The sequence below is a fragment of the Balaenoptera acutorostrata genome, chromosome 8 (assembly GCF_949987535.1).
Source record: "Balaenoptera acutorostrata chromosome 8, mBalAcu1.1, whole genome shotgun sequence".
NCBI classification, from domain to species: Eukaryota; Metazoa; Chordata; class Mammalia; order Artiodactyla; family Balaenopteridae; genus Balaenoptera; species Balaenoptera acutorostrata.
This window is the reverse complement of record NC_080071.1, coordinates 15,329,951-15,344,524: the sequence shown is the minus strand read 5'-3', so window position 1 is coordinate 15,344,524 and position 14,574 is coordinate 15,329,951. Positions and strand designations below refer to the sequence as shown.

At 40.9% G+C, this 14,574-nt stretch overlaps 1 protein-coding gene across 7 annotated transcripts in view; it reads right to left on the bottom strand.

Annotated features, from left to right (window-relative positions):
- The window catches only part of FMNL2 (formin like 2), a 312,348-nt gene that overhangs the window by 88,771 nt on the left and 209,003 nt on the right, over positions 1–14,574 (bottom strand). For all 7 annotated transcript variants that reach the window (XM_057551489.1, XM_057551486.1, XM_057551490.1 and 4 more), the window contains exons 4-5: positions 10,322–10,398; positions 946–1,029 (exon numbers count right to left, since the gene is read on the bottom strand). In XM_057551489.1, coding sequence (XP_057407472.1) covers positions 946–1,029; positions 10,322–10,398 — 161 coding nt within the window. The remainder of the gene's footprint in view (positions 1–945; positions 1,030–10,321; positions 10,399–14,574) is intronic.

Genomic DNA, 14,574 nt, shown 5'->3' with positions numbered 1-14,574 from the left:
CGCCACAACTACTGAAGCCCATGCGCTCTAGAGCCCACATGCTGCAACTACTGAAGCCTGTGTGCCTAGAGTCCGTGCTCCACGGCAAGGGAAGCCACGGCAATGAGAAGCCCGCGCGGAACAACGAAGACCCAACACAGCCAAAAAAAAGTAAATAAAAATTTAAAAAAGAATACAGTATTATTTCCTCAATCTGTGTGTGTGAGAGTGTATCTGTGGATACTGGAATAGTTTTTGATTAAAGAGGAAATGTGGAGAAGAGAACGTCTCATTCAAATGTACACTTTTCATTCCTGTTGTAAATCTTTCCAGAAGCCTAGCAAATGAGAAAACTTTATGAATCAACCAAGAAAAGGTGAAATAAGTAAAATTTTTTCCTGCTCTGCCCCATTTTTTCCCCTTCCCCCTATGAAGGGGAAGTCAAAACAATACAAATACATATAAATTAAAAAGGGAAAACCTCTTGCTGACTCCACTTCCTCCACTCCCACTGTGTTTGGTACCTACTTCTGCAATCATTTTCTCTGTATTTACTAGCACCTACAAATATACATATACAAGTTTTTTTTAAAAAATAAAAAGGGAGTCACTCCTCTGTACTTTGCTTTATTCACTCAACAATATATCATATACCTCTTCCAATAATTGCTAGAGTATTCTACCATATGGATATACATAACTTGAGCACTAAAGAAAGCACTTCTTTTTGAAATAAGCACTCCTCTAAGGGTGATTTTACTCCCCTGTTTTAGTTCTGCCTTAAAAGCATTTCTAACAACAATTATGTGATTTGCTTTTAGTTACTTGAATATAAACAAACCTCCTTAAACCTTACCACATCTGCTTCTGGGTGTCTCCCCTCAGTGTGGTACCTAATTTTACCACTGAGATGCATCTTCTGTGACCACATAAAATTTAAAAGGAAACAAGCCAAGTTTTACTTACGTTACTGCGTATTGCGCAAATGACAGATATTCTACTAGAACATCAAGACCTTTATTTTCTTCATTCAGAAACTCTCTGACCCATCTGTTCAAAAAAAAAAAAAAAAATCATTGGCAAAGTTCATCGCATGCTCTACCATGAAAAGGACACAGTGAAAACTTGTTTTTTTCCACCAGAAACATTCACTGCCTGAAAGAAACTATGGAGTAAGGCCTAGACTATAACACATGAGGTAGGAGCTTTTAAATATGGCAACTAAGAACACCATAATATTTCAGCATGAGCGACGAGGGGTCGAAAAGTGTATGAGTGCCTTCCTTGTGTTTTACTGCTTAGGAGACTGACGATAACCTGTAAGAAACTTTCTAAAACAGGAACTTGCTAACTGTCCTTTTTTTCCACCATAATTGATCTGGAGCCTGCTTGTTTAAGGAGCCAAGACTGCACGGGGAATCAGGCAGACTAGGGACATGACAACATAACCACTGAAATCCAGGCCGGATTCCAAATCCACATTCAACTCCTTCTTGGCACACTAAGCTGTAGAAAACACTCAACTAGCCAATGAGAGACCAGTGTTTATGGGCTTCTGGAAATTCAATAGGGATAATGACTTGCTTAATTTTTTCCATGAATGTTAAAACCTTTTAAAAAGTCGCAGGCACCACACACCATCATCAAAGCCAAGACGTGACAAATACCATGCTTTTTAAAATTCATTTTAAAATGACACCACTTTGCATTTGAATGGTGGATCTGAATGCAGTTCACTGAGAATGTTTAACCATTTTTATTTGTTCATAACAACACCTAGAAGATGGAGCAGAGTGGTCAGGTACTGAGGATGAACACCTGTTACCCCATGTCACAGATTTCCTCCAGGACATCCACCTTCAAAGAACATGTGATACCCCATCAAGCCTTCACTGGGTTGGAAACTCCAAGAAGTAATAAGTAAAAAGCTGTGCTACTCTATCACAGAAATGAATCTTGGGGTACATCTGCCAACAGCATTGCAAAGTGGTTGCTTTCCTCCAGGAATACCAAGCCAACAAGGTCCACCAGCTATGCACACGATGGCTCCTACGGAAACCAGTTTTGAGAGCTATTAGAACAACAGTGGGGCAATTCTACCCTGTGTCTTTAAGGATAAGCAGTCCCTTGAGGTTTCTGTCTTAAAGGAAGGAAAAAAACCTGGTGGATTCAGAATGCCTATTTTTAAAATTTTGTTTTTAGGGGGATTTTGTGGTTGTTGTTTGTTTTATCCTCCAGCTCCTCCTTTCTTCTAGTCCTATCATCTGCATAATGTAACCTCAGGTCTTCAGGCAGTTCCAGAAGACAGTAAGGTGGAAAAAGTAGATAGCTTGCCTCGTACTTCCCCCAAGTGCCTCAGGCAGGCTGTGACAAAACGTATGCACTTAACATAGCCACGTGTAAGTACATAACATTTAATCTAAAAGAGACCTAGGACGGGAATAAAGACACAGACCTACTAGAGAATGGACTTGAGGATATGGGGAGAGGGAGGGGTGAGATGTGACAGGGTGAGAGAGTGGCATGGACATATATACACTACCAAATGTAAAATAGATAGTTAGTGGGAAGCAGCTGCATAGCACAGGGAGATCAGCTCGGTGCTTTGTGACCACCTAGAGGTGGGGGATAGGGAGGGTGGGAGGGAGGGAGACGCAAGAGGGAAGAGATATGGGAACATATGTATACTGATTCACTTTGTTATAAAGCAGAAACTAACACACCATTGTAAAGCAATTATACTTCAATAAAGATGTTAAAAAAAAAAAAAAGAGACCTAGGGAATTCCCCGGCCATCCAGTTGTTAGGATGCCGTGCTCTCACGGCCAAGGGCCCGGGTTCAATCCCTGGTCAGGGAACTAAGAACCCACAAACCGCATGCCCCCGCCCCCAAGAAAAAGAGAGAGACCTAGAGTGGAAACATTGGCAAAGAAAACACTACCTTTTGGGTCTCACGAAGTGGCTTTGTTATGACAGCTGACCAGAACTAAGGGGATGGCTATTAGGAGAGGCTGAAGTTTCATTTCACCACCACCACATACACGCTCTCACAGCATCTACTTCTAGATCCTTATTTTCATTTGATTTATTTTAAATTACTCCCGATATGGCTAGGTCTCAGAAGACACTGGACATTTTTAAGTGCTGATAATTAAAAGCTTAGAAATGGTAAAAAAAAAAAAAAAAAAAAAAAAAAATGGTAGGAGACTGAAGAAAGCTACAACTCACTATCAAATCGGATGACTAGCTGTGCTCTTGAAATTCAAGCCTCTTAGCCTCTCTGAGGCCTCTCCATTGGTCGGATCTATGGGTTCTGACTGCATAATTTAAACTAGCCCTCCTTGGTGGCTGCACAAAACCACAGGGTCCAGATTTTTCAGAGCAATCTTGGTTTCACATATTCTATCTCAGTGACCCATAAGAACACTCTAATTTAGGAGTTGAGAAAAACAGCCATTATAGTTCCTTCTGGTTGATTTTCTAGACACTGCCTCTAAAATGTAGAGATGGTCCACGACATCCTAAGGACCTGCTAGCACCTTCATCTCAGTTTAGCCACAAACTGGAGAGAAGGCAAATGACTGACTCATGGATATTAAAAAAAAAAAAGAGGAAGGAAGGAAGAAATGGTAGGAAATAGCCAAATACAGTCAGAGCTACATATCTCTTGACTCAAAGTACTAATATGCATATATTTTGATGCAGTGATAAAACCTATTAATTGGCTTTTACTTCAATTTAGCACCCTTATCAGTGTCCCTGCCCTGACTTGCTGACTTTGAGTGAAAGCGCTTTAAAAATAAATTTCAGGACTTCCCTGGTGGCGCAGTGGTTAAGAATCCGCCTGCCAATGCAGGGGACACCGGTTCGAGCCCTGGTCCGGGAAGATGCCACATGCTGCAGAGCAACTAAGCCCGTGCGCCACGACTACTCAGCCTGCGCTCTAGAGCCCGTGCTCTGCAACAAGTGAAGCCACCGCAATGAGAAGCCCGCGTACCGCAACAAAGAGTAGCCCCCGCTCGCTGCAACTAGAGAAAGCCCGCACGAAACAGACCCAATGCAGCCAAAAATAAAATAAATAATAAATAAATAAAACCTTACTTTTAAATTAATAATTAATTCATTAATTAATTTCAAAGTGAAAGTCAGGAGCCAGCTGCTCCGTTCCTAAAAAGTAGGAGACAGTGTAACACGTCCTGCCTTTGAGAGGTTTAATTTCATTTTTAACCTCTTTTTCTAAGCTGTGAGATCTTCCCTGGGTCTCTGATCTTGCCCAAACCCCTGCAGGTGGTTTGGGAAGGAATAAGATAGAGATCCATCACAGCTGACTACCTTACCCCATTTGTCAAGTGGTATCAGGTTAGTAAAGTCATCTCAGCAAAAAGGCTATGGATTACAAGAGAAGAACAGCCTTCACTCTTCCTCTTGTCCTCTCAATCCCTATCCCTTCTTCACTTAGGATATTCTGTATAGGAGAAAACAGAGGCGAGAGTGAACTTCTGTGGAAATCAAATAGGTAGAGATGAAAAAAGGGCAACTTTCCAAGCAGTATCTTTAATCTAAAGGCATAAAAAAATGGATGCCCCATTCTGCAGATTTATGTACATGATCATGACATATCATAAATGGAGGGTTCCTATAGTAAATTTCCATTTTCAGCTCTGTGCATACTACACACGCTTTAATATAGTGCCAATATGCAAACAGTTTCAAATTGGGTGATTACAGGTTTTGGAAAGTAGAATTATTTCTGACTCTGACAGCATGCATCACTTACTGAGTACCTCACAGATTCGATGTAATTACCATATGTTGTAAATTTGAATTTACACAAATTCCAAATCAACTGCTTAGGAGCTGGAAGGCACAGTGATAATGAGAAATAGCTCTGGAAGAAAAAAACTTATTCAAGGAAGGGCTCGAAATGCAAGTGCCAAGAGTTACTGTTTTACTGTAGACAGGTCAAAGCTTTGTTTCCAAATTGCTATTGTTTTCTCTCTGCCTCCCAAATCTCAGAATCTCATTGTTCTCATCTAGAAAATAAAGTCTCAAAGGACATTAATGGCTTTAAATTTCTAAGATCAAACAACAAAATAGACCCGAGACACACAAGATGAATGGACAGATGGTGAATTCCCTCTGCCAGTTTCCTTTAGAGAGATACTACAGGCATCCGGTAGGAACTGCAGTTGCTGACAAATCATGAAAAAAAAATCACAAGAAGCGAGAGATAGAAGGTAAACATCACCCAGATTCATCATCAGCTACCAAATCTATTCTGTGAGACAGCATCTCAAACTGGTTCTCAAAGTATAGCCCATGGACCACCAGGGGTCCCTGAAACCCTCTCAGGGGTCTGTGAAGTTAAACCTATTTTCATACAAATATTAAGTAGTCGCTTTTGTCACTGTGCTGACACTTGCACTGATGGTACAAAAGAAATGTGAATGAAACTGCTACCACCAAACAATACACCTTTTTATTGTATTCTTCACCCCAAGCACTCAGAAGGGGAAAAAAAGTCAGCTTCACTTAAACCTGTCCTTAGTGAAGTGCTAAAAATTACTGACTTTATTAAAGCTTGCTCTTTGAATATACGTCTTTTTAATTCTCTGTGTGACAAAAGGGAAAGCCCACATATAGCACTTCTGCTGCCTGCCCAAGCACCACGGCCGTCTTGAGGAAAAGCACTGGTGCAACTGTTGGAGCTGCAAACTGACCCAGCCATTTTCTACATGGAATGTCCAATGACAGACACATTGTGGTTATTCTGTCTTGGGTATTTGGCAGATATTCTCAAAAGTGAATGAAGTGAGCCTGCCATTTTCAGGAAAAGAACTGACAATATTTTTTGTCAATGATAAAATCTGAGCTTACAATCAAAAAAATTAGAATTTTGGAACACTTATATTTACCACCACGAGTCTGACAGCTTCCCAATACCTAAAGTAAATTCTGATGACACTGGTGATTATTAACAAACATGATTGTTTTTATATTGTAGAATAAAATGTGTTGATGTTTGAAAGATCAGGATAACTCAGTGAAACAATATTTTTCAAATGATTTTTTCATGATGTTAAGAAGTATGCATGGGTAGAAACACCCATTCAAAGTGAAAGACAGCACAATGGATTTTAGTATCGACAGAACAGAACACAAAAGCTCACTGGTACGGTTTCAGATTCTATCAATACATTGCAACTAACTTTAAGAAATTACCATCTTTTGGTGTAATATCAAAGAATAGCCACAATTATCTGAAATGGTTACTTAAAAACTCTTCATTTTTCCAAGTGTGTATCTGTGTAAGGCCAGGTTTTCTTCCTATACATCAACTAAAACACATCATAACAAATTGAACGCAGACAAAGATATGAGAATCCAGCTGCCTTCTATTAGTGAGACAGTAAAAAGATTTGTAAACGTGTAAATCAATGCCACCCTTGTCACTAAATTTTTTTTGCTTTGGAAAATAGTTATTTTTCATGAAATATGTTATTTGTGCTATATTATGTTTATTATTTTGTATTTATATATTTACATTAAATATTTATTGTTAAATAAATATTAAATTTTATTAAATAAGCATATCTAAAATTTATCAGTTTAAATTTCCAATATGGTAACATTAACAGATAAAACCCACATAAAAACTTACTGGGGCTCAAAATAATTTAAGACAGTAAAGGAGTCCTGAAATCAAAAAATGTAATAACTGCTGGTTTAGATAACAGGCTTTAGATTTGGACATCTCCAGGTTCAAACCTCAGTGCTTCTCAATTGTGTGGACTTGAGCAAGATATTTAATTGCGGACTCTCAGCTTCCTCATCTGTAAAACGGAGGTTCAGAGGAAAAGGGCAATAATAAAAAGATTTCTGTAAGAAATAATACATCTAAATTACCTAATACAGTGCTTAGTAACAAATACAGTGTTTAATAAATGCCTAAATGGTTATGATCTTGAGGACTTCCAAAAAGCACCATCTAAGGATGAATTAATCGTAGGGTAGCTTGAGGCACACATACACGTGTTAAACCCCAGAGAAGACACTCACTGCACATTCCCCAGCATCTTCCTCCTTGTACAGATCTCCTCCTCTTCTTGCCAACTTGCACCTCCTGCCTGTCACCTCACGCCCATTCTCCTCATCTCCCCCACTGAGATACAGTGAAGCAAGCACCTTTCAGGACGTCCATGACCTTGCACTCAGGATGAAAAGTAATTTTCCATCATAATAGGCAGTGTTACTCAAATGACCTACCTGCAAGGAGAGCGAGCCTACACCTCAGTTTCATGGACTAACACCCACCAATCTGTCCCAACAGCCAGCGCCTCTCGAATCTTACCACCCCACATCCAAGACATCCCAATGCCCGTCTCCCAGTAGAGCACAGCCAAGCCAATGTGCTCTAACAGTGCTCAGCTCCCTTCAAGGGTATTTCAAGTCATCGCAAGGGCTTGCATTAGTCATAATCCAATTCTCCTTGACTGTTATAGTTCCTAAGAGTAAGTGAATGAGATTATTTCTAGTCCAATTCTTATTTCAATTTGGCTCCCCTCAAAAATTAATTATCTTTCTCACATGACTGTTCCATTTATAGAGTTTTAGGCTGACCCTTTTGCTTGACAAAGCTGTAGCTTGGAATGTCACTTCAGCAAAGCCCCAGATTTTAACCTTGGAATGCAAGCATATGCCAAAAAATAATTTTTTTTAAAGACAAGTAGATTTTAAATGTAATTCTTCCTTTTAATTTCTGCAAATCATAAACTCCTAGGTAACAGGGTCCTTTTAGACAGAGAAGATAACATTCTCTGCATGGTTTTCCTTAGGGATATATTACACAACACTGTCCAATAATTATTACATATAATATTATTTTCAACAAGCATAACAACAAATAACAGTTATCATATATTGAGAGTAATTACTATGTATTAAACCCTGTATTAGGTCTTTCATAAGTTATCTCATTTAATCCTTACAACATTCCTATTAGATAAGTATTATTATCCTCATTTTATAGATGAGAAGTTAACTTAGGTCACATGATAAATACAGAGAGTTTATGTAACTTACTTAAATCTAATAACTGATAAGGGGGCATGGCAAAAATATGAGCCAAGATCTCTCTTTCCCTAAGGAAAATGGGCACCCAATTACCTTTCTAATATGGTACCCCAAAGAGTGCAATAAAAATCTAAGGATTCCCTATGCAGCACCTTGCATTCCCAGAATTCCTCACTGTAGTAATTGATTACTTTCACATTATTTAGTAATTCTTCAGAAGTTTTCCCAATCAAATACGGTCAAGCCAGTTAGTTTCCATCAAGAAAAGTCCAGTTCAGGTTTGGGTTTTCAGGACAGGCAAATCAGGTCAAATTCCTGGTGTGTGGTTTCACTCCATATAAGGTTATGCCAATAATTGGTTTCATAGAATCAGACAACGCACTTCCATGAATTTTTGTGCTGCTAAAGCCAAAGCTTTCCAAGTGTCTCACGTAGGTAGTAGACAAGGGGAAACTTCAGCTGGTGAAGATGAAAGAAATGCAAGAATCTTTCAACATGCCTAGAGTATCCTAAACAACAAACCACTCCAACTGCTTGCAGATTTGCACTGGCTTCCACCCAACCAGAGCTCTTCTACTCAGCCAAATTTATATTGGAAATGATCGTCTTGCCTTGGTATTTGATGGTCAATTTCACATTATTTCAGCAATGCTTGAAGAAATGCTTTTTGACAATCTGTAGAAATCCTGGCTGCAGCTCATGCCACCATTTTCAGTCAAGAAGAAGTGCCAAGAGTATGGGGTTGGACCCTACCAAATGGAATCTAGCTCCTGATCCACAAATATTGGAAAGTATTTGAATTTCCTAAGCTTTGGATGCCCAGCTATATTAAATCACCACCACTTTCACCCCCAATAGACAAACCTCATTGTTTTGATCCCAGAGTCCCGATTATCTTATTTCCTTCCAAGGAAAGAGCTGCCAGATTAGGCTAGATAAGAAAAAGAACATCGCATTTTGAACAAAACGTCTGGCTGGCTCTACAGCTGTAGACTTTGTGGAAGTCTCTCGCCTTCTCTGGTCCTTAATTCTTTTAATTTGTAAAACGAGGGTCTAGGTAATCCTAAATTTCTCTTCCAGTTCTATTTTCATGACACTCTGATCCACTGTTCTATAGCCCATTTTCTGGGACAAGGGTGATTATCAACCTTAGGTTAGAATCAGTTCATTTTCCAAATATTTCATTCTCAAGGTGCCAAACATGTGAAATTATCCTTAAGGAAATGAATATTCTCACCCAGGCTATGGAGCTATAAATTAACTTTGCATTTCTATGACTTAAAAAAGCTTATTCTGAAATAACTGCAGAAAATAACCATTTGAATGGCTTATACCAAACATACTCAGAAGCAGAAGTAAACTGCTACTTAGGTAATTATTTTACAAAGACGCTGAAAAACAAAAATGTAATATATTTGTAAAACTTCATTTCCAATAGACCTATCACAGGGGAAAATTCTAAAAGATCTAAAGTCTACAGTCTTTCCCTTGCAAATCTCAAAGAATCAAAATCCAGAGGGGTTAAATGATTGCCAGATGTTAAACAGGTACTTTAGGAAGAATTGAAGCTATAAAATAAAATACTGACATCATTCTGCCTTAGAGAGAAACCTTATTTGAAGGTACTGTACAATTCTGATGATCTCAGGAGGGAGAGAGTGTGTAATGAAGTTGTACTTGGCTTGAGGCAAAGCAACCATGCTGTTGTATGAAAAACTCTTCGAAATGCTTAGTGCAGAGATTCCCCAAACTTTACTTTCCAGTGCGGATTTACATTTCATGGTCCTGAAATTTGGGGATGTAGGAAGCAGAGACTCAGAACGAAGTATCTAAGTGCAAGGGGGTATGTCAAGTGACACCACTCCAGCTTCTGTCCCCTTCTGGCCAGGGAATTGAGAAAAGAATGAAGCAGCTTCAAGTAACCAGGTCAAAGACCTCCAGGGAAGGCTTCAAGATCTTCCAGGATCTCAGTCTACATGACTTGTCGGGGGTTCCTGACTTCCCAGGGAATCACTATACACACACCATCACTGCATCCAAGCAGAGAACTTTACAATTAGTATAAACATCCCAAATCAAGGACTGTCTGTCCTGCTTCTGATTCTTGTACAGTGAGCAATTCAAGAACTAAAACAAAGGTTCCACCCATCTAAACCTCAGTCTCAACTTATAACAAACAGTAAGGAAGCTTAATTCTTTGGATATGATTCAGTCACTTTGTAAAGTGTCCAAAAGCTTTAGAGCTAAAATGTTCAGTGGGCACACTTACCCAATATGGTTGGTTCTTAAAGAAATTTCCAGTTCTCTTAGCACTTGTGTGGACTCTTGAACACGCCGTCTGAATTTCTATAATTCAAGAACACATATTCTCACAAAACATATTTTAGCAAGTGCTATAACTGCAGCTTACTTGTAATAAGTTTAACAATATGAAAATATCTCTGCTTCTAAAGTGGGCTTCTCACACATTTCTTTTTGCAAAGCACACAAATTTTTCTCATCGTAACAGTCAGCTTATGTGAAAGGACTGGGGAAAATGACTTATTTCATGTACTAAGTGTCTCTGAGTAAGTAGCTTATTTTTTTCCCTACCCCACAATACAACAATACTCACTGACATACCTATGTTGGGGTCCCTAAAATCACCCATTTCGATGATTCGCTAGGGCTCACAGGACTCAGCATATAATTGTCCTTGCCGCTAGGATTTATTACAGCAAAAAGATGCAAGGTATAATCACCTAAGGGAAAAGGTGCGTGGGGTGAAGTCCAGAGGAAACCAGATACAAGTTTCCAAGAGTATTCGCCCATAGGAGTCATAGATGACAATATTCGTGAAATGCTGTCAACCAGGAAGCTCATTAGACACTTAGTGCCTGGGGTTTTTACTGGGGGCTCATCACTTGAGCACTCTCTGCCTAGCACATACCGAAAGTGCAGCCTCCCAAAAGGAAAACCGGCATTCTGCATAAACCATGTAGTTAGAATCAACAGTTTGGGCACAATGAGTCATTATTAACAGGGAATTCTGGGAACTCTCCCGAAATCCAAGTCCCCAGTTGCCAACCAAGAGCCAAACTTGCAAGCAGGCCTTTCTAAGGTGGCAATCTCATACCTACTATGCTTGTTCTTTTCTGCATGACCTCACGTGGAAGGTCCCTCCTCTAGACACCTCCCTTCTCCTTGAGGAATGTCCTTCCTCATTCCCCTGCCTATCAAAATCCCACGTGTCCTTCCAGAACTCCCTCAGGTCTCCCTTGGCCCAATGAATCCTCCTCTGATAGTAAATGTACTCATTTCTCTATCCTCTCGACTCCAAATAACCTCCAAGGAATCACTGGGTTGCACTGCACATGAGTTCTTTAGAACACAATTTCCTACAAAAATATTTCTTTACAGTCACTAAAGTCTTAGGCCAGTCTGGAAGAAGGCCATTTGATATGCAATGCCTTCTGAGAAGAGTTCTATGCTCTCTGTGCTACAGACCCAAACTACCTTCAGGTTACACTGTTTTCAGGAAAAGCCTTTGAGAATCCTGGCTCAGGATGTTAGGGATCCTTCTCCTCTGCTCCCATGACTGCAGAAGGAACAGGGTCATCCAGCTCCAAAGACAAAGGCATCCAAGGGCAGGAAGGACAGGAGGAAGGTTAGAAAGGAGGATTCCGGGATGTGGGGAGGGGAGAGACCTGCCACAGGCAGGCCCTGGTGCCCCAGAGAAGACTGGACCCCTGCTCAGCACTGACGGGCTCCTGCTACCCTCTTCTCTTCTGGAGGCCCTTTACTTCTCCACCAGCTGCTTCTCACCAGACCAGAAAGTCTCAGTTTCCCTGACTGCCATTCCTGAAGCACCCAAAGACCTTCTCAGGTGTGTAGCATCCGCGATATGTGAAATAAAAGCATCCCTGATGCCAAGAAAAAAGAGAGCCACCCCCTCTTTTGTCAAGAAAGGCTTAAGAAACAACAAAGAGTCATCCATAGGTTGGAGGGACACCCAAGCCCAGGGCTTCCTAGAGAGCCTTCCAGCAATGAGGACTGCCAGTGAGGTAGGGTCTATGGCCGCACAGCTGAGGAAACCATTTCCAGGTGTGCCGGATGCTGCAGAGGGGCCAGTCCCATGTCAGGGTCACAAGTCTTGGGCTGTCTGCACATGTGGCCTTTAGGAAACGACTCAGCATTCCTAGCTATGCATTATGCATAGTTCTGATTCGTTCCCTGCAGCCTGTGCTGGTTCCCTAACTGAGCCTTATGCTCCTCAGGGCAAGGTCATCCCTCACATACACTGTGAGGTACAAGGGCATCCAGTGTAGCACAGAGGACCTAACAGAGTTCGAAAGAGGATCTGCCGAAGGACTAAGAGGCATGTATCAAACCAAAATAACTCAAAACACTGAGATAAGAGAGGCGACAACAAGAGCAGATAACATTTATTAGGCATTTACTATGAGAGGCACTACACTTTTGCAACTGCAGGAAAACTGAGGTAGAACTAAACTGACTTCGCCCTGTATTCTATTCTCTTGGCAACCGTTTGAATTTCAGCTGGTGGACTTTGGACCGCAGAGAAATCTTGGCATCCACTTCCTTAACACATGAACAATGGCTGCCAACACTCTGCACTTGTACAACGCACCCAGAATGCTTTAAAACACTTCAAAGGGAAATCGTGGGACTGTGGGAACCAGCGAACAAGAGCTGGGTACCACTTATTAGCAGCGTTCACCCTTCCCCCAGCCCTCTCTGTACACGGCAGGCCCAGGGAGGAGCCCACAGAGACAGCTGAGCCCTGGAGACCCGTATAATAGGGTTTCTTTTACAACTGCAGAGCCCACAGAGGACCAGACTCCTTTCTTCATGGCCTGTCACCTCTCCCCATGCCAGACATGAGCACATCCCCCCAAAGCATAGACTGAGAACCTCCTGGTATTAAATAAGGAGACTGGTTTGGAGAGATATCTAATTTAGGCTCTTCCTTCCCTGCCCTACAGGGTTTCACTTAAAACTACTTAGAAGAAAATCGAAGTAGAAGATGCTTAAGAAAATTTTTTAGAAGACAGCAAATCAAGTATCTTCAATTCAATGTGAACAAAAGATTAATGAATGAAGCGTTTCAGGACTCCAGATGCAGTTAAGGGTAAACTGCTCAGCTTAGACTGTCTGGCTAAAATGGAAAGCCTGATTGGAAATCTCTTTCTCCCTGACTCTAATTCAGCTGAGAATTGTAAACTCATTTTAACTGCAAGCCATGCCTTACTCCAAGCAAAATCTCCTTTTTTCCAGGCTTTAGGCATGACAGTTATGGTGAGTGGAACAGATCATTTCCTACTGCCAGCTCCTGACAGAACTCTTACTAAAGCAGGGATGGTTGATCCAACATCCACTTTATTTTTTTCTGAAAGCTGAATGACTGATCTTTAAAGATGAGGCTCAGGCCAAACACGGCCATTCAGGTGAATACACACGGCTAGGGCAGAGATTTCAGGAATGAAGGTCAGCCCAGACAGACATCCTTTGTCTTGGGCCTCTTTATGAAGTTATTTGCGAGGAAGCAAAACACTTTCTGAGCAGCTGATCTGTTGTTGTTGTTCATTTTACATTTTACATTCCCAGGAATAATTGTTCCGAGGAAGAACTGGGACTGGGCCAGGAAGAATCCACCTCTTCTCTCCAACCATCTTCCTCCCCACGGGGCTTGGGGCTGGAGTCTAAGAAGCACTCTCTCGGAGTTTATGTATTTTCCTTTTTTAAAGAATTCGACAAATGCTGAGATAATTGTCAGGGGCTGGGACATTGAGTATACTCTCAGTCTTGTGTACGAATACGGCATTTCTGCCAGACTCAACTCGGGATGAGAGTGCCTAATCCTGGGTCTGAGCTGTCCAGCCAGAAGGTTTACGAGTTGGGGGATTTCTGAAAATATTTCTCATACAGAATCTTGCTGCCCCTGTGCAAAAGAAATAGCCTGGTTTTTTTTTTTTTTTCTGGGTTGTGTTTTGTGTATATGGGTATGCCTTCCTTTAACCCTCTCTAATGTGATGAAATTGAAAGGTGCTATATCGTTGGGGAGGGGGACAAGAAAGAAACTAAGAATTAAGCAGCTGTCTCACTTAGCAGACCTGACAGAAGCTCTTTTAAAAAAAGGAATGTGTGTGCCGTAGTTATGAGGAGGGTATTAGGATACTTTGATAGGTACATTCTTAGAAGAGGAGGCTATGTCACATATGGCGCCTAGGCGACAGCAAAGGTCCACAAGCCATTTGCATCATCACTCCTAGACTTTATTTCCGCCTGTCTGCATAGTAACTTACAGGACCAGGAAATGTCCAAAAGGAAATAATAGTTGTTCTCCTTTACTTGATTTCTTTTGGCAGGGGGTGGGCACAGTGTTTAGAATGTAAGCAGAAGATGCAGAAAAAGGAGCTTAAAAAATATATCTCAGAGCCAAGAGCCCTAGAAATAGTGGCTAACTAGGAAAACTGTGTCTTTCTGCTCTCATGAGTCACACACTGAAACAACAGAGGGAAT